We start from the raw sequence: 20,474 nt of genomic DNA, 5'->3' as shown, positions 1-20,474 counted from the left end.
ATAATAATAATATATATATATATATATATATATATATATATATATATAAAAAAATAAAAATCAGTTGCAACAGAGAGCAACAATTGTGTGTCTTTGAAGTGAGGTTCCATGTTGAACATCCAGTGGTCAGTATGAGAGAATTGTACTCAAAGCACCAAATTGTAACTGCTCTAATACAAGATACACACATTTGTATGGTCCTGACAAGCAAACAAAAACATGAACATGATGAATAGGTCATGTGGCTTTGCCTGGTTACACGACATACAGCTGAAATCACTTAGGGTGTACTCACTTCTGTTGCCAGTTATTTTGACGATAATGACTGTATGCTGAGTTATTTTCAGAGGACAATAAATCTGTACTGATGTATGAGCTGCACATTGACTAAAATATATCCAAGTTTTATTTCTATAGTATTGTCCCTTGAGAGCATATAATAAAATGGTTGCTGAAATGTGAGGGGTGTACTCGTATAACACACACACACACACACACACACACACACACACATTTTTTTGTATATATTGTATAGTTTTTTTTTTTTTTTTTTTTTACTTTTATACTTGTTTTTTATATTTTGATTTACATTTTGGACAATTGTAAAAAGCATTTCACTACATGTCGTACACTGTATGCATGTGTATGTGATAAAAACAAAAAATTTAAAATGTATGTACTATACAGTACTACTAAAACTAATTCCCGACTAAATACTGAACAAACAATTGTAAAAAAAAAATAAAAAAGGGTACTCCAGGAACAGTGGAAGTTCACAGTGAGTAAACCGGTTCACAATGAACAAGATTTATTAATCTTATTGCAACAGAAAAAATAAAAAAATAAATAAATCATTGAGCTTACATTTTACTGTCTATTATCAAGCTGATAGCTCTGTGGCGGCTGTGTGCTAATTAACTACAGGACGACCTTTTCCAGTCCTCGGTGTAGACGTCTGGGGCGACTGCCCAGAACTGCAATTATCTCACCAGAAACCAGTCAGTCTGCTAATTCCTATTTCTTTCTCTGCTATCTCTATGTTCTATTTCTCTATGCTATCGTTAATGCTACAATACTAGCTACATTCAATTTCGCTCATCGCTGCTCGCAAGGAAAAGAGAAAGATGTTGCTTCTGGGTTCTGAGGTTAAAGCAAAAGCTGGCTGCAGACTTAAGCATGTTGCTGCTTACCTGATTGTTAAATTGTTCTTCTCCACTGCTGTTGTATAGTAAAAAGCTTATTATTAAAATAAATTAATAATAAACTGGCAGACATCTCACCCATTTGGGTTTTTATCTTAGTTATGATTTGGATTAAACCCCACTGAAGTCTTGTATATTTATTCCTAGCGAATCTCTCTGTGGGTTTTAGTATTGTAAAATGCTCTGTTGAGTAGTTTCAACATGCCAAACCAATTTCCTTTCCCAGACAAGGAGTGGCGAATAAAGTTAACCTCATCCTGCAGACATATTTTAATTTATTTTGGCTCTAGATATGGCCTGGGGAAGTGACACCCACTATCCTGACAGAAAACAAGGCTATAATTCAACCCAACATCATAATCAAATAGAAACAATTGAGTTAGAATTACAACTCAGTTCAGATCAGTATAACCAAAAACAAACATTAATATTGTATTAAACTGTAGGCAGCTTTTATATACAGTGGTGTGAAAAAGTGTCCTGATTATTATTATTTTTTCATGTTTGTCACACTGTAGAGTTTCAGATCATCAAACTAATTTGAATATTAGTAAAAGATAACAAGTGAACACAACATGCAGTTTTTAAATAAAGGTTATTAAGGGGTAAACAAAATCCAAAACTAAATGTCCCTGTGTGAAAAAGTGTTTGCCCCCCTATTAAAACTGTGGTCAATTTCTCCAGCCACACCCAGTCCTGATAACTGCCACACCTGTTCACAATCAAGAAATCTCTAAAATAGGACCTGCCTGACAAAGTGAAGTAGACCGAAAGATCCTCAAAAGCTAGACATCGTGCCAAGCTCCAAAGAAATTCAGAAACAAATGAGAAAGGTGTCCCAATACTTACCATAAAGTGTATATATTAGATATTATAGATATAATATTTAAGAGCTTATCCCCTTGAAATGATGTCATTCTTTGATACACTGACTCAAGGTTCAAGGTTTTTAATTGTTAATGCAAGCATATGTGCAGACATACAAAGGAATCGAAATGCCGTTTTTCTTCTCTCTCATCAAGTGTTTACATTGTCAATGCAACATAAAAGTTTTTGTATACAAATATCAGCAGTTAGTGAAATATATAAACTGATTTTGTATGGAGGTAACAGAGTATACTGGTCATAAATGGAGATATATATTATATATAAAAATAAACAGAGTGAAAATATTTTGTAAACATCTAAATGAAAATACATCTGAGTAAACGTAAACAGTGAATTTAGTTTATATTCAAATATATGTAAACAATTCATAGGTGCAAATATACATCCAAATATATGTAAACATTCTGAAGTTCTGAGAATACGGCATTTGTAAAGTGCAAGACAGATAGCAGCAGTATGACAGTAGTGCAAAAGAATGTAATGTAAGTGTTAGATTTAAAGAATATGTACATAACGCTTTTTTGTTTTGGTTTTATAAGTAGGTGTTTGTAATTAGGTCCATGTGTGCAGAGTCCTGCAGAGGGTAAAAAGTGTCTTATGTGCAATGAAAGATGTGTGGGGTGAGCTGTAGATTTTCAAGAGTAGGTGGGAGAGGGGGGGACGTAATGGACAGAGTTCATCATCCTGACAGCCTGATGGATGAAGCTGTTTGAAAGCCTTGTGGAGCAGACTGGTACCTTCTTCCTGAAGGCGGGAGGCTGAAGTGAAGGTTTGACTGGTGTGGTAGATGTCCATAAGGGAAAGCAGAGACACACAGATGATCTTGCTGGTTGCATTCACGATGAAGGATGCAGTGCAGCCTCCATACCACACAGTGATGCAGCTGGTGAGGATGCTCTCAATGGCGCCCCGGTAGAAGGAGCACATGATGGGAGGTGGGACTCGTGCTTTCATCAGATTGCGGAGGAAGTAGAGGCGTGATTGAGCTTTCTTGGCCAGCGATGTGGTGTTTGTCATCCAGGAGAGGTCCTCAGAGATATGCGCTCCTAAGAACTTGGTGCGGCTCACACTCTCCACTGCAGCAACGTTGATTGTTAGTGAAAGGTGCTGTGGGGGTCCTTTTCTGAGGTCAATTACAATTTCTTCATCTTCCCCACATTGGGAAAGAGATTGTTGTCATATCGCTAAACCAGTCGGCTAACCTCACTCATGTAGCTGGCCGAATTGTTGTTGGTGATGAGGCGCACTACAGTCTGCGAACTTATTGATGTGGTTGGTACTGTAACTGGGTACACAATCATGGGTCAACAGGGTGAAGAGCAGCGGGCTAAGCACACACCCTTGTGGTGCCCCTGTGCTTAGCGTGACGGTCTTAGATGTTTTTCCACCGCCCCGTACATTTTGTGGTCTCCCTGATAAAAAACAGCACCTAGTTACAAAAAGGAGAGTTGAGACTCAGGTGTCAGTTTGTTTATTAGCTGCTGGGCTGGATGGAGAGCGGCTGAGATGGCATCCTCCGTGGACCTGTTGGTTCTGTATGCAAACTGGAAAGGTTCGTGGGAGGGAGGAAGAAACCATTTTATGTGCTGCATGACCGGTCACTCAAACCACTTGATAATGAGGGGGGTCAGTGCAATGAGCTGGTAGTCGTTATGGTTGGATGAGTGCGGCTTCTTTGGGACTGGAATTATTGTGGTGGCATTGAAACACTTGGGGACAACTGTTTGACTCAGTGAAATGTTAAGGATGTACTAACTGACATCTTTGAGTTCTTCAGCACGGTCCTTTGTATGTACAGTCCTAAGTCTCAGGACTACAGTTTGCATTTGGTCATCACTGCACACCTCAACATCGTTTAGCTGTAAATAAATGGACATTCGATGCCAGATGAGGATGGGTTCCCTCTTGGGTCTCTCAAGGTTTCTTCCTTATGCCATTTCAGGAAGGTTTTTTTATTGCCACGGTCGCCAATGGCTTGTTCATTAGGGACAAACTTACACTTATAAAGAACAATCTTATTAGATCTTTATTAGCAAATTATCTGTTTAAAGCAGCTTTGAGACAATGCCCATTGTTAAAAGCGTTATACAAATAAAAATGAATGGAACTCTTTGGATTCTATCTTGTGCCACTGTAGGTCTCACCATCAGCTAAATTCATACAACATATCCAAAAACTAAAGCTGACTATGCAGTTGGCTACATAAACAACCAAATTAATTTTAAGCCACCTATAGTCAAACAACTTCAGAGAAAATATTTCCCCTTAAACGACCCCATGCTAACAGCATAAATGAATTAGTGACATTTAATAAATGTTTGGATTTAATAAATATCAGCCTATTATAAACTTTTATCTTTTTTGTTTGGTGAGAATTACTTTTATTTTTTATTGTTTTTTTATAATTTACTCTATCATAGCAGAACCTGATCGTTTCATGATGTTTTGTGATACCTGAAGCCCAAAACATCAACAGTAATAAAAGGACATTAAAAAGCAAACAAATCATATCACCTTTTCCTGAGTTTACACACATCCCAAAACTAAAATACGTGTGACAGATAATGTTACAGAGAAGTGAAATCATCTCATTTGTGATCGATAAGCTCAGACTCAGTGACCCAGACGGAGGTCTGAAACGACCCACATGACTCATTATTTACTGTCCTCTTCAGTAAGTGATTACTCTGGTCTAGTGCAGGAGAGTAATTAAAAAGACACAAGGCGATCGCTTCTGTCTTTATTTGGCCCTGAGCCCTTGCTAACATACACAGGGAAATTGCTGGATGAACATCTGGCCGGGTCTTCATCTGAACGTGCTCGAGTTGAGCTAAGCTTTGAAATCTGAACTTGGTGTCTACATACAAAAATACATCTAAATATACAATCTGAATAACATCACAATATGCTACATAAGTAACTTGGCAATATTAAATGATGAATAAACAAATACACCAGTCAGGTTTCTGCTGCATTCTAATCAAAAGGCCGCTCCCTAGCTAGGTAGCATTTCCATGAAACAAAAGGTGTCCCTGAGGCATTCTGAACTGCTGTCAGCTCCACATGTCCTTTTCATTGAAAAAGGAAATGCTACAGACATTAAAAGACAAAAAAAAAAAAAAAAAACATGGCTAAGAGAACTGTCGTTCTGGCTGAGGAGTTTTTATAAAACTTTATAACTTAATAAAATGGTAAATATTGTACAGAAAAATTCTTCAGAATTAATTTTGTTGTTAAACCAGCTATCTAACCTAACACTAGCCCAAAGCATAGGTGGCAAACATGTTAACCATTAGCAGTAGCTAGCAAAACAATTTCCAAAAGATTTCTAAAAAAAAAAAAAAAAAAATTGGACATTTAAAAAAAAAATATTTTTTTTAAGAACATTTTTATAACAAGATTTTCCCCTCAGCTTTTGAATGAACATTACTTTAAACCATGATGAAACTAATGAAATGAAAGGTTTTATGACTTTCAAATCCGAAATTCATAAGTCCAACATCTTATCCATCCATCTAACTCACACTACACACATTTATTTTGCAGCATTTGGCAGACGGTCTCCACAACTGAGCAGCTATCGTAAAGGGTCTTGTTCAAGGGCCCAGGAGTGGCACTGTGGTGTGGCTGGGTTTAGAACTCACAACCTTTCTATCCAAAGGCCAATGCCTTAACCACTAACCAACCACCTCCCTAATTGAACATATAAACCACTGAGCTTCCAGAAGCCACGATTAGCCGCTGCTAGTTTGAGATCGAACCTGAGAGAAGGTAATATCCTGGAGAGCAGTACTGAACAAAAGTCACCTTGATAAATAAGTGTTGTTGGCTTGCGGGGGTTGTTTATTTATACAGTTGTTGTGCATTTAATGCTCACAAAACAACAGCAATGAAGGCGAAAATTAAACTTTAATTAACAGCCATATACAGGCTACAAATTTCCAGCTTTATTTGTTTTTAGAAAACACAACTAAAACAGTGCAAAAAAAAAATCATAATTCGCTTTTTGTGGGACACGGTTTAAGGATGCATCAATTCTTAATATGCTCTTGTATGGAAAACCTGGCGGATGTGTCTCAGCTGAAATGGGCGACTGATGAGGGTGCAGCATGGAACCTTATGACCAGTTTTCCTTCAGTGGAGAATAACTTGCCTATAGCAGCATCACAGAGGTTTTTCCAGCCTGATAATGACCCGGAAGTTGAATCTCCATGTTTCTGCACCACAGGTAAGCTTTAAACAAGCAGTGATTGAAACATTCAAGAGTGGCCCAAGTGGGACTGGATAATTATGTGCAACCCACAGCACTTTTCCCTGCATCACTGTTCAGAAGCCTGTAGAACTACCACCTGACTAGCATACAGCCCACAACAAAGACTACTGTATATCCATTGACTAGTCAAGAAAACCCCTAATGTATATGAACACTGATAACCCAATTGAATGCAAGGTTTATGCTTGTTCAGGAAAAATGCCCCCTGATGACACAGGGATCTTTGGAGAATGCGCCTACTTTGGCAGCTCACACAACTGCAGAACGATACATGTGCTCGTTACACAAGTGCCAAGAAATGTATCTCATGGTGGACACTTCAGAAATGAGTGCTCCTTTGTTTTAGGATGCTGAACTTTTGAACAGTGTTTGTGCTCCCGAGATAAAAATTGCTCCATTTAGAAGGCAGGATAAGGACTTATTCCTCAAGGACACAGCAACATTCAAGAGCAGGAGAGGCATGCTAACACATGCCAAAGAAAGAGGGGGAAAAAAAATAAAGTAAAGTTGCATCTGTGATATATTCAAGAGATAAACTAAAGTTTTACCAAGCATGGTCACTGGCGAGACAATATTTACTTTGCACATGACGGAGGAGAACAGGGAGACGCCGACTCGAGGCGCTGGCTGCACTTCACAGTAGAAAGGCCTTTTGAACAATAAAGCTACTGTGGTCTTTTAGGCACCATCCATACTAAGTAAACTAGTATGGAAGGTATTATCAAGCATGCAATAGTGCAATGATCAATTTCAGGAGGACAGCATTTAGAAGCTCTATGATATACTCCAGTTCTCTTTACAGAACAGTCCATTCTTGCTAGCTACATCTCCCAAATTGTTCTCTTTTGTGCTTGTTTCGACATAAAAATCTCCTTGTCCAAATAGGCAGCTCTTGCACTGATTTTGGTAAGAAAGCAGGACCTGAGGATTAATCCAGGACCTAGTGAAGAATCACAATGTGTGCGTCGCGCCGCATTTGTTTCTATAGCAGATTTCAACTACAAAATGTTACACAAGCAGTTCAGCAATTCTGAGATTCCAGTCATGCAGAGTCCACTAGGTGCGAGGGTGTCATCACAACGTTAACATCGTTAATCAACTCTCACTAACAAAGCAGCTTTATTTATCTGTTGCGTTTTGTTCCATGTCAAAACACCTACTGAAACCAAACCGATGTTCAGTGCCGAGTGCTGCAAATCGTATATACCTACAAATATGTCATTTAATTGATTATTTTTCCATTTCTTGGGGATTTTTTTTTTTTTTGCTGACTCATCCTGCAAGCCCTAGCATAGCAAATTTTAGGTCCTAAAATGCAACAAAACAAAAACATGTCCTTATCATCTGAGATACATCTTTCACAATCATAGGCAAGGAAGGTGGTATGGAAATTCTCCACACTTTCTAGAGGAACTCTCCTCAAACTGTTAGCTATTTGCTGTACTTAGCTAGCTTAGCTTTGGTTAAATTAGAGTCAGATTTATTTAACCGTCCTGTTCAGAGAGAATCTTAAAGCGCATGTCGCTGGGGTGGAAAGATGGCCGCTTTGTATTACAATCTCAAATTCTACTTCAAAACCTCATGAACATACAGAGTAGAAGTCAGACCTGGTAGACATTTAATTGACACTAAAGATTGATGTAGCATCATATCAACTTCTTAGCAAAATCTGGCCAAAAATAGATACATTCTTTTTTCATCAGTCAAAGAGCTTCAAGTATTATACGTTCCACAATACTTTGAATTGGTAATATTTGGGGTATACCTTATCATAAATAAATAAAACAGCAGCCAAACAAACAGATGTTTCCTGGATACTCGTGTTTCTTTTTAATGATGGTTACAAATACGTTCCACAGCCAGAGAAAGAGCTTCATGTTTTGTAAGACAAAAGTTGGTAGCTAGGTTTACAAATGCCATACTCATTTGTTTTGTCATCAACTTGGAGACTTTGAGGTCATCAACCACCTGGCAATTTATAGGTTTATTCTTTCACCTTAGTCTGAATAAATGCTATAAATGGAGCTTGCTATGCATTATCATCATTAATATCATTATTATTATTATTATTATTATCATCATTATTATTATGTTAATTACTTTTAGGACTCAAAACAACCAGAGTTTGGGAATGAGTAACACATTGGATGTTCCACTAAATTATTTATATTATTGGTATATTTTACCACCACCACCACCACTTAACCTTACTGTTTAATCCTCGTTAAACTCAATTACTTCAGAAAAGCTGATCAGGATGGAAAAACATGTTGGTCTACAGCTTGAGGGCTGACTCACCTGCACCTTTCTCTACTTTACTACTGACCAACTGAGCTCAAGCTCCTCTGGATGGAGCGAAGCATGACCTTTGGAGAGGTGCACCAGGAAAACAAACTCAGATGTTGACATCTGACTCGTGTCTCTCCGGAGAGCTCATTTAGGTTTCACTAACGAGCACCAAAGGGAGCTTAAGCCATGGGAAACCCAACGCTTCCCGAACCTGATCCAAGCGCCCCTGTGTGCAGCACAGTTTGATGTATATCCTGTTTTAACACACCCAAAAGGTGTGTAAAGCTCATGGAAGACGTGTTGATGAACTGATGACAAGAGGCAGGCGTGTCAGAGCAAGAAAACTGTAATATGTGCAGTGCACAGAAACGGTTTGGAAAGCATCCTGTAGATGTTGCATCATGCGCGATTACGCAAAGGATAAGAATGTCCCGAACCCCTGTTCTCCCTAATTAAGTCGGAGTTTCTCAATTCTTGATCCTTTAGTCTTCCTCTGCACATTTTTGTATTTTCTTGCTCCAACGATCCAGACTCAAGTCGGCAGTCTGTGGGCAGGTTTCGCAGGCGTTAGAGAGGGGAAGTCACTGATCGGTGCTTTTTGTACTTTAGCACGCTCGTTTTTTTACCTCAAGCAGAGCTTCTTGAGGAGCCAATGAGTTCAATCAGATGCAACAGAGGGAAAGACAACGCGATAAACAAAAATTATAACTTTCCATAGTCTTCTGACAGGTTCTCTGGTTCAGTAATATGAGCTCTTTGTCAAAGAAATTCAATTTATGTTCAAAGGAATTCTCCAGGATCAAAGGTTTCCTCAACCAGAATTTCGAGTTCTATTATTCATATCATTTGACTTTAATATCCACTTTATCTTCACGCCGAATCTGGAGCTTCTCCCAGAAACTTTGGGTGTGTCAGAAATATATGCTGGATGCTATGTTGGTTCGTGTGCAGGCACGGGAATTCCCTAATGGACGAACAGTTGTTTCGTAGCACCGACTTTATATAGTTTACACGATACAAGAATTCAAAAAGTATTATTTTTTATTTTTGTGTGTTTAATGATTGGCATTCTGGCTAGCATCCAGTTCTTAGAAAAAACAAACAAACAAACAAACAAAAAACCCAGTTCTAGCAAGCAATCTGCGAAGCTGGGGCTAATTTATCAGCTTCTGTACTCGTTTGCACCTCCATAGTCAAACACTTGTTGTAGCCATGTAGAGTCTAGGATCTAAAAAAAACCCACCAAATTGTACCACTGACAAAAAAAACAACAACTATTTACTACATTATGTGATTGTCCAATCACATGCAGTAACACTTGGTTTCGGTTATTAGAACCAATATCAATAATGTATAATATTTTAAAAGCAGGTGAACACCTCTAAGATTAACAGTATACTGTAAATAATATGACTAGTAAATATACTATGATGGAATTTATACACACAAAGAAAAAAAAAAAGAACAAAAGTGTGTCTGCCAAAGTGATTGGTTGTGCTTGACTGAACAAAAGAAAAGCACAATGAGTCGTTTCTCTCATGCATGGCACACGAGTTCGGTTAAACCAGGACAAACACTCAAATGTGACTCGAGCAGTAAGCCATGTTCATCCACTTAAGTCCCACATGACTGTATGTCTGGTACAGACGTTACCCAATCCTGCTTCTTTACCCCCACTGTTATGACACCTGACACAAATCATTAGCCAATCACACGGGTAGAGCATTAGAAACACTTCAGCGCGGGGTACAAAAAAAAATTTATCTGAGGATCGAAACTCAGAAAACACCAAGTTATAGGAAGTGGGTTGCAATTTTTAATCAACTGCTTAGACGACAACAGACATATGCTTGTGTTACCCAGTACTACTTCCCTTTTTTTTTTTTTTTTTAGCCCTTCTGTCCTCATATTTCTCATTGTCTACCTGCCCGAATACTGCCTTCATTGTTAACATCACAACCTGACCTCAAAGTTGATCTGATTCTGACTTGACTTTTACTATCACTTTTACTATTACTATTATCATGCCTTACCAGTTAACAGTTGGTATATCTGGTCAGAGTATTTTAATTTTTTTTTAAGAATATACCATATCTACACTAGAAACTGTAAAAAAAATTCTAATGCAACCATTAAATCCATTTGCATGATATGAATTACAATATTTTGTTTCTAACAAGACAGGCATGTCAATTATTCATTCCTGGTAAGGGTTCTGGTGGCGCTGGAGCCTATTCCAGGGAATTCCGTTACTGGGCATGAGCCTGGAATACACCCTGGATTGTATGCCAGTCCATCACAGGGGACCATATACACACACACACACACACACACACACACACACACACACACACACACACGCAGAGTGGCAATTTAATATAGCCAACCCACCTTGCATATTAATGGGAAGGGAGGAAACCAGAGAACCCAGAAGTAACCCTTACAGAGAGGATGAGAAGATATGGATGGATGTCTGAATGCATGGTTCAAAAACAAACTTAATAGCTAAATATAAAACATGTTCCTGTTGTAATGAAAATACACTCATCAGAAAATACTCCTTAACTCAATGTGCAGGTTACATTGGGGCAGATGAGCAGAGGAATTGCCCCAATGAGGTGTAAATAACTGGTTATGCGTTATCCCAGTTTGGTTAATTTATATTAAGTATGATAAGAAACACGTTTAGAGTTCATCCTTGTCACACAGAATTAGTTGATGAGTGTGTGATGATGAGCTCATGTGGTGACCAGGTGTGTCTGCACTAATTGTCTAGATAGAGACGAGACGGTGTGTTTGACAGCCATGTTGTCATGGCGTGTTGTTGTTGATGATGATGATGATGATGATGATGATGTTGCATACTGCTTACCGCTGTGTGCGCTGAACCAGCGCGGCGCGATGTGCAGGGGCAACGTGTCCGCCAGCGAGCCGCGCGAGCCCAGGTACAACACGCCGTCCGTGTGCCGCGCATCCCCGGGTGTCTCGCGGTAGCCATGAGCGCGTACCGAGTCCGAGCCCGAACCGGAGCCTTGTCCCGCTGCGGCCCGGTCCGGTTCCGTCGCCCTGGGCGGGGCGGCCTGTGTGGAGGCGTTGGTGGTGGAGGTGTAGAAACTGAAGGGCACGGCGCCGTTGTGCTCCATGCCCATGCCCGCCACAGAGCTCACCGAGCGGCTGCGGAGCCCCATCGTCCCCGCCGTTCGGAAGTGGCCGAAGTGGGCCGACGGCGGCACCGCACTGTCGTCTGTGGACACACCAGGAAACGGGGGCCGCGGACGGGCCGCTGTGCTCTGCTTACCACCCATGTGAAAAACGGGGTTCCCGCGGAAGGCAGAGGGGTGGGGTGGGGTAAAGGGTCCGGGGGTGGGTTATGTGACGGAAATAAGAGGACACGAGTCGCCCCTCGAGTGAGGGGATTTTTCAGTCGGGCTTCCTCAATCGAGTGCCGACAAAACGCAACAAAAAAAAAATCCGGGTTGTCAAGTCTGACTGAAGCAGCTGTGTCCGGGAGACGAGAGAGCCCGTTTTCTCGGTCGAGTCATGGAGAAATCAACTCCAAGTCCAGGAAAAGATCAAAATAAAAGAAAGACAAAAAAAGGGCCAGTTTTGATGTAACGGAACGGAAACACCGACGCACGCCCTCGTCAAGTGACTGACAGGACAGGCTGAGCGAAATCACGGCAGAAACGATGACAAAGTCCGTGGCGCTGAGGACGAATCCGCAGCACGCTCACACCGCACGCTGCTCCTTCCTCGGTCATTTCAAGCCCAATAATCTCGGAACATCAGGCCATGACATGTGGCACCGCATGTCACTCAGCATGCGGCATGTATGAATGTGTGTTTGCGTCCGGCGGCGGCGTTTATAATCCAGGTGCGCTGCGCTTCCAGAGCTCTCCGCCGTGGTGCCGCTGTTGCTGGTAGACAATGGAAGACGGTTACCGCGCAAGCGCAAACTCGCCAAATACCAGATTGGACAGATGCTTTATTGAGCATGCGCGGATTGGGCAGCGTGGTTAGGAAAAGAAAAAAAAAACAACGGCTGCTTTTATTGCGCATGCGCTGATACAGCTGGAAAGAAAAGATGGAGACCACATAGATATCCTACATACAGAATTTAATAAATAATCAACCAAACACATTTTTATTATACATTATAGTAATTAATATATTTCCAAAATCTTTTAATCATTTTCCTTATCTTAATACATATAAATATTCAGGATGAACACATAAAAAGACAATTGTTTCCCCCTTAAACAATTATATATAAAGTTGCATTTACAGCTTTTTATTGTGAGATATCAATAATAGAGATTCACAGAAAATTTGGGGGGTCCAAGGCCCAATACTGTCATTGCACAATGCCCTATTTAACAAGCTAGGATATACAAAGGAAAAAATTTCATTGTGCTGGAATGTATATGTAAAAAATATACATATGTGTAAAAGTATTATGATACAATATCTATCTTAGATTGTCACAGTGGTACTGCAGGTAACATTAACACCGCACACCTTTAGGGTTTTTGGAGTCAGGTTACTCTCAGCTTTGTGCCTGTGTGCCTGACCAAGATGAAATGTTTACTGAAGATTAATGAACAATAGCAATTTTTGTTCCTGTGCATATTTTACAGCAATGAAAAAAGAGAAATGTAAAGATTGGTATAAGATATAACATATACAAGAAACATCAGGCACTCTTAATGATGGCAGTGAGCAAATAGTTAATTGTAAATATATAAACTCTTACCTTGAACTTGTCTAATATTTAATGATTGGTCTTTATTTGTGCATATCAATAGAAAGGAAATAAGATCAGATAAACCAAGGCTTTATTAATGTCGAAAAGTGATTTGCTCCAGTAGTTTGGATTAACATAAAACAAAACAGAAATCAATATACAACCTGGGTGGAAAAACCACAAAAGAGAATGAAGTATGTGTTACTCTCTTAAACATTGTATTCATTCCAGCACAATGATGTTCTAATATTATTTTATCATGGCCTTACAGGCAACATAAAACATGTACAACAATTATTTTACACACACACACACACACACACACACACACACACACACACACACACACACACATATATATATATATATATATATATATATATATATATATATATATATATATATATATATATATATATATATAACCAAGATCTGGATCATCCCCTGTCTCTACACATGCTTCCTTGCTCACGGCAAACCTTCTTCAGCTAGGCAGTATTGCCAAAATTATTTGGACACCCGACTAAACGGTGCCACAAGCGGTGCTATTCTAGGAAGACATTTCACTAGATTTTTGGAGCATGGTTGTGGGGATTTAGCTAAAAAAGCATGATTGAGATCAGGCACTGATGTTGGTGAGAAGACCTAGTGTGTAGTAATTCTGATGTTGATGAGTGGGGTTGAGGTCAGGGCTCTAAGCAAGCCAAACAAGTTATTTGACTCCGAATTTGGTGAATCTTTCCTTTGTGAAGCTCTATTTGTGCATGGGGTATTATCGTGCTGGGACAAGTTTGCTCCTCTTAGTTTCCAGTAAAGATAAATTCTTAATGTTACAGTGAGCAGCGGCATTATAGAATTGTAGCACATTTATGGCAACCTTTTGGAGAAGAACGGTCAGAAAAAGGCAGAGGTCAGGTTTTCAAGAATATTTGTGTGTTTAAACAGAAAAAATACCCAAATTTGCAGGGCATGGAGTTCCCCAGGGTGAGGACACAGAATTTATCGACAACCAAAAAAATCCAAAAGTAGCTCATCAAAGCAACTCTTGTAAAATAGCGACATCTGCTGGCCAAAGCGTAAAACAGCACGAAAAAATGTCGTAATTCAAATCAAGTGACCATTATTGTAATTTAAACCATATACGGTACAGTAAAAAAACAGCAAAAAAAAACAAAAAACAAACAAAAACTACTTCATTTTAAATAAATAATAATGAAAACAGAATCAAAAATCAGCTTTCTTGACTGATACACAAACGTTATTTTTTTCTAAACAATAAGCTTTACTTTTTTTGTAGTAATTTATTACATTTTTGTAGATCGAACGCGGATCGATTTTCGCTTTCTATAATGGATTAAGGTCGGCTGTGAGATGACGCGACGCTCTGCTATCGATTAACTCTGCCTATCTGTTCGATGTGATCGCGGATCGACGCGTGCCCCTGGCAATTCGAAATCACGCGCCAAACTGTGTTATTGTGTGCGCGCGGGTATAGTCTGACTGCTGCTACCTGTTTGTTTGTTTGTTTTTTTGTTTGGTCTGGCTTCTTTTTGTTTGTATTTATCTCACTGTCGCTAATGGATACACTGTCCTACATGCCTGTTCCTCCAGGGGTTGGGATGGAGGAGAACTTCTTATCCCTGGACGACATTTTGCTGTCACATGAGCGGCTTCCCTGCAAAACAGACACATGCTTCCCTAAACTCGGATTCCTGGAGAAAACCAGCGAAACACACGATATACCCGAGGTAAGACTTAAATATCCGATTAATAAGTGATAAATATTGATTTCTAAGACATTGATATCGCCATATATCGTTATATCGATCAATCAATATCTTAATTGTATTCAATTAAGTTAATTAAGTAGAGCGTTTTAACAATGCACAGTCCTAAATCAGCTTTTGCAGAAATACACAGGTTAAAGACTATGAATTTATATGTTAAAGCCTATAAATTTATCAGCAAGACAGTGACGAGGAAAAACTACCTGTGATGATTGAGACTCAAAGGGAACCTCATCACTGAATGTCCATCCATTACAGTTCCATCATTGTTGAGGTGTTCAGGGATTGACGCTTAAATGCAGACATGTGCGTGCAAACTGGTCCAAAGCAATTATAGCAGACTGTTGGTAACAATTACAGTCCAAATACATAATCATAGTTCTTGAGTTGCACAGTCAAGTCAAGTCAAGTTCATTTCTATAGCGCTTTTCTGTAAAGCAGCTTTACAGAAATCAACAGTCAAGGTGAACGGTGTGCATTTATCCCTGATGAGCAAGACTGTGGCAAGGAAAAACTCCCTTAGATGTTATGAGGAAGAAACCTTGAGAGGAACCAGACTCAAAAGGGGAACCTATCCTCATTTGGGTGACATCAAGAGTTTGATCATAAATCTTTCAACAATACAGAACACTGGAGAGAGAGAACTAGTAACCTCATGGATCTTTAGGCAGGTCACGTGGAACCTCCTCAGCTGCACAGAGTGTCTCCAATTGACACTAGGTGGAATGAGTAACAAAATCTACAACTCGAGTAAAAGAATTGTTACTTCAACTTAACTTTACTTAAATACAAGTGGTGTATACATGGTTGTTTATTAAGTATAGAACATTTTGATTATTCTGAAGGGGTTAGGTGCTTATCTGAAGGAAAGCTACATCTCTGATATGTGCCTGCTTATCTTTTTGTGTTAAAGAATACTAAGATGGAGATGCCTCTGTGGATGGCGAAGGGTCTGTATGAGAGGAAGAGGCATGTGATCTCAGTGGATCTGCCCAAAGTGTACCGCGAGGGGTGGAGGACGGTTTTCGGTGCTGATGCCAACATGGTGGATCTTCACAAGATGGGTCCTTATTACTACGGCCTGGGATCCCAGATCCTGCACTTTGAGAATGCAGAAAACCCAGAGATCGCTCAGTCTATTCTACAGGTGGGTGATTTGTGGCTAATCAGGATGGTGTCAGATGTCTGTGCTTTCCAAAATGTGAAGTAAAAGTAATAGCGTTTTTGTATGATCATAAGGTTCTATCCCAAACTGTTGTCACTAGAGGTCAACCGATTAATCGGTTTTGCAGATAAACTAGCACAAATAGTTGATTGCTGGAACTATCGGCTTTCGGCAAATAATAATATATTTTATTTATGGGCACCTTACATAACACTCAAGGACACAATAAAACAATAAAAAAAAACACAACAATTAACAACAGATTAAAATAATGAAAAACTATATTTCATCATTGATATGCCTGCCTGAAAAGACAGAGTTGCTGTTATGGATTTCAAAAGAAAGAACATTCCACAGGTATGGGGGAGTAAAGCTAAAAGCTCGGGATCTTATAGATGCCAAAAGTATACGAGGAAGAACTAGGTTGGTGGAGAACATTCATCTAAGAGTTCGAGAAAGATATCTTAGAAGTCGGTCGGGTAAATATGAAGGAGCCATGCTATGTAAAGCTTTTATAAACAAAAAGCAGGATTTTATATTCAATGCAACGTTTAAAAGAAAGCCAATGCAGCTGTTGAAGAACAGGAGATATGTGGTTCATTGTAGGAGTTCCAGTAAGGAACAAGAGGTGAGGTGACAAGAGTGTGAACCATAATAGCAGTGCTTCTCATTGGGAGGGCCGGTAATTTATATTACTGATGTGGTGATAATCTGTCTATGTTCTTTAAAATATAGGGTGTTGTCAAGAATAACACTTAAGATCTTAACCTGTGTCGAAGGAGCAATTGTGGATCTGTCAGTACACATTGAGAAACTACTGGTCTTAGAAAGATTATTTTTTGTGGGCACGAGGTGTATTTTAGTTTTATTACTGTTCAATTTTAAAAAGTTATTTGAGAACCAAGCTTTAATTGCAGAAAACAGTTAAAAAGAGAAGATGGAGGAAGGACAATTAGAGCTGAGTGTCATCAGCATAACAAAAGAATTGGATACCATGTTTCCGAAAGATACATCCAAGTGGCAATAAATAAATGATGAATAGTAAGGGGCCCAGAACTGAACCATGCAGGACACCTGCAGTAATGCTTGAAGATTTAGATTTGAACTTTCCTAACTAAACAAATTGAATGTGACCAGATAGATAAGATGTAAACCAAGCCAAGGAAGTGTCTAAAATTCCAATAGACTGCAATATATCTAAAAAAAAAAAATCATGTGTGGCATATTTACGGCAAGGTATGCAAATGACATCCTCATAGGAGAGCAGTACTGATTGCAGCTTGGAGTAATAAGAGATGGGAAGTTAAAGAAGTTCCGATGCCGTATAGCATATTGAGGCTTCTGGATGTCCGATAAATGAGAGGATGATCCAAGCAAGTGTAGCCAAAACCGGCAGCTCACCAATAGCCATTAACAGCCTCAGATAGACGTGAGTAGCCACAGCAGCCACCACTAGTTGACAGCAGCCAATGTCTACGGCCGGTGATCATCAATGGCCTTGAGCGGCCACCAAATATCCGCAAACAGCCACCAGTAGTCGCTAATAACTGTGACTAGCCATCTGTACAGCAACCCTGGTCAAATAGACAGGTCAGGCTTTAATGTAAAGTAGTTAAACTACTACCCAGGTGCTGAAAATGCAGTAAAATTAATAAAAATGTATAAAAATAAATCATTTCTCTCCTGGGAGCAGCGGCAGCGAACAGAGCCAGCGTTCACTCCAGAAGCTGTTTTTCAATGTGAACATGGCCTGTTGTAATGCAGTGAATCTTTCAAACAGCATTTTGTTTTAATCCTTAAAAAAAACGAATCAATTTTCCACTGGATTGCTTCCTCACAGTTTACTTGTATTTCCATTAGGAAGTATTTCATAAGGTTTTAGCACAACACCTTTCCAATAGCATGCAGCTCCGAAAATGCATTCGAAGTGTTAAATTGAGCTTCAGGTTTCGTGACCGCTGGTGCATTACCCCGCTGCACACAACAGGATTAGAAAAGCCGCATTAATGTTAACAGCATATGTGCAACAAAGCATAACAATAAAGAACACAATTTATTTCCTCTATGATTTTTATAAGACTAATTCCCTCTAGTCAGACAGTTCTCCCTATCACATGACGGCTACAAAAAGCAGTGAGGGCTTTCTCTGAGAAATGTGAGGCTAGCTGTCTGCATCTTTGCATTTGAGGGAAAGTGCACTAGCTTACGGCTCTTTTCTGTGGTGCCATTGAGGAGCATTAGCAGGGTTTGTCGATTTGACTGTGTATGTTCAAAATATACTAATGACAAATATAAGTGGAGCTCAGGAGGATGCCTGTAGTCCACAGTTTGTTCAATTTCCTGTTCGGTGTGTTAAAGCTGTACAGTCACTGATCTAGAGGCTCAGGACCAGACACGCTTTTCTCCTCATACACTCCCTCTGTTAATAATTTTTTTTCCCTGTTCAGACATTTATCGGCCGTTTCCGCCGCACCATGGACTCGTCCCAGAACGCATATAACGAGGACATGTCTGCGCTTCTGGAGCGGCTGGACTGCCTGGAGAGGGCGCTGTTCCGCTCGGGCCAGAACGGCCTTAACGCCTTCCAGCTATGGGAGAGAGGCAGAGCATCCCAGCTCACTGCCTCCATCCTGGTCACTAACTACCGCAAGAGGAAGATCACAGAGCTGCATTCCTGAGCAGCCGAGCAACACGAACAGAGACACTGCTCAGAGAGAGCAAGACGTGTGCATGTGTGAGAGAATGAGTGTGAGATGGAATTTAGTTCGTCATGAAGTTTAAATTACTTTTAATAAAGCTAAGCCTTTACTGCTGCTTTGTAAGAATAGGTCATTTGTTCAGTTTGTCTTATATTGAATACAAGAGGTCGACAGACAATAGATTTTACCGATAGCTAGTCTCGATCGTACTTGCCGATAACCGATTAATCAACCAATAGTATTTAAAACTTGATACTAAATTTACATTTCTTTAAATTTTTTTAATTTATAAACATAATTATAACATAATTATATTACAAATAATAAATCTAGCGCTTTCTGCTCTCTCATAATGAGATCGGAACGGAAGCCGGAAAAACTATCGAAATGTATTTTTGCTTATAGTTCCAGTGATCAACTATCGGTGCTGATTAATTAGCAAAACAGATTTATTAGTTGATCTCTATTAAATACCATTGTACGTTTTACTACGTTACTCTGAGACAAAGAATGTTGACGATAATTTAGCTGAATTGAGAATTGAAACAATCGCAAATTAGCACCTTTATTACTAAACACATCACAAATATTTTAATATAAAAACTTTGCCTCAATGTGGCGCTTTCTGGAAGTGTGGCCCCCGTTTTTTTCAGTCTCTGTAAAGCAATGATTTTGGAATAAAAAACAGTATTACATCGTATTAAATTTCATGTGTAATATAAACGTGTCTTTCATACCATGAATAACTCGATGCGTCTCCAAACGCCCCTTAATAAGAGATGAGTTTTTTGGCCAGCAGAGGGCGCATTTTCTGTGCTGCCATGTTTATGTGCTTGCAGATGAGACAAACTAAAGGTCAGTTTAAACTCTAAATTACACTGAAACATCTGTGTGTCAGCGGTAGCATATACACCGTGTGTTTGTGGGGACCTTTTAGGCAGGGTTGTCTGAGGTCTGTATATTAAAGCTGACATTCAGATATTCCACTGTGATGCCAGGCTTGGAGAAGAAGTGTGGGTGAGGGTCCAAATTTTCATTTGGGTCCATGAAACAAATCTCCACACATCTCTCATCTCATTCAAGCTTTCAATACATGCATTAGAGAGTCACCACAAATTAAACAGATGAGAGATGGAGGTCAGGGCTGTGATTTCTGTGATGGAAGTTATCGACGTTGGCCTCTGGTGTATCGGCCATGCCATCACTGCATACTGTCTGAACAGCCTCAGTTTGTTGGACCAGGCAGATTTGATCGACTTTTACAGGAAAAATGTCCAATCAAAAAGATGGCTGTTTAGTGTCCTAGTTTATTCTGTTATGTCATGAGATGTTATTTGGTCCTCTAGTGTGGAATTTGTTAAGCCACAATACTCATAAGGCAGTGTTTTGCAAAGTGCACTCTTTAAAGCGTCGGCAGGAGGTTGCTG

At 39.5% G+C, this 20,474-nt stretch overlaps 2 protein-coding genes across 2 annotated transcripts in view; one reads left to right on the top strand and one right to left on the bottom strand.

Annotated features, from left to right (window-relative positions):
- znrf1 (zinc and ring finger 1) overlaps positions 1-13,391 on the bottom strand; it is a 50,781-nt gene extending 37,390 nt beyond the window's left edge. The window contains exon 1 of the mRNA XM_083561155.1: positions 11,525-13,391. Coding sequence (XP_083417281.1) covers positions 11,525-11,957 — 433 coding nt within the window. The 5' untranslated portion in view covers positions 11,958-13,391. The remainder of the gene's footprint in view (positions 1-11,524) is intronic.
- Positions 13,392-14,829: 1,438 nt separating this feature from the next.
- gins3 (GINS complex subunit 3) lies at positions 14,830-19,175 on the top strand. The gene is made up of 3 exons (XM_083561386.1): positions 14,830-15,144; positions 16,097-16,330; positions 18,796-19,175. Exons 1-3 carry the CDS (start codon positions 14,974-14,976, stop codon positions 19,024-19,026), a joined length of 636 nt encoding a protein of 211 aa, XP_083417512.1. The 5' UTR covers positions 14,830-14,973; the 3' UTR covers positions 19,027-19,175.
- The last annotated feature ends 1,299 nt before the right edge of the window (positions 19,176-20,474 follow it).

Source organism: Silurus aristotelis, assembly GCF_946808225.1.
Source record: "Silurus aristotelis genome assembly, chromosome: 14".
Taxonomy (NCBI): Eukaryota; Metazoa; Chordata; class Actinopteri; order Siluriformes; family Siluridae; genus Silurus; species Silurus aristotelis.
Note: the sequence above shows the minus strand (reverse complement) of the source record. Positions and strands in the feature narration are given on the sequence as shown.

Excerpts from the sequence above, each read along its gene's own strand:
- gins3 (XM_083561386.1), top strand. The coding sequence starts at position 14,974 with ATGGATACACTGTCCTACATGCCTGTTCCTCCAGGGGTTGGGATGGAG. Across the intron at positions 15,145-16,096 it reads AAACACACGATATACCCGAG|AATACTAAGATGGAGATGCC; the intron begins GTAAGACTTAAA and ends TTTGTGTTAAAG. Across the intron at positions 16,331-18,795 it reads TCGCTCAGTCTATTCTACAG|ACATTTATCGGCCGTTTCCG; the intron begins GTGGGTGATTTG and ends TTCCCTGTTCAG.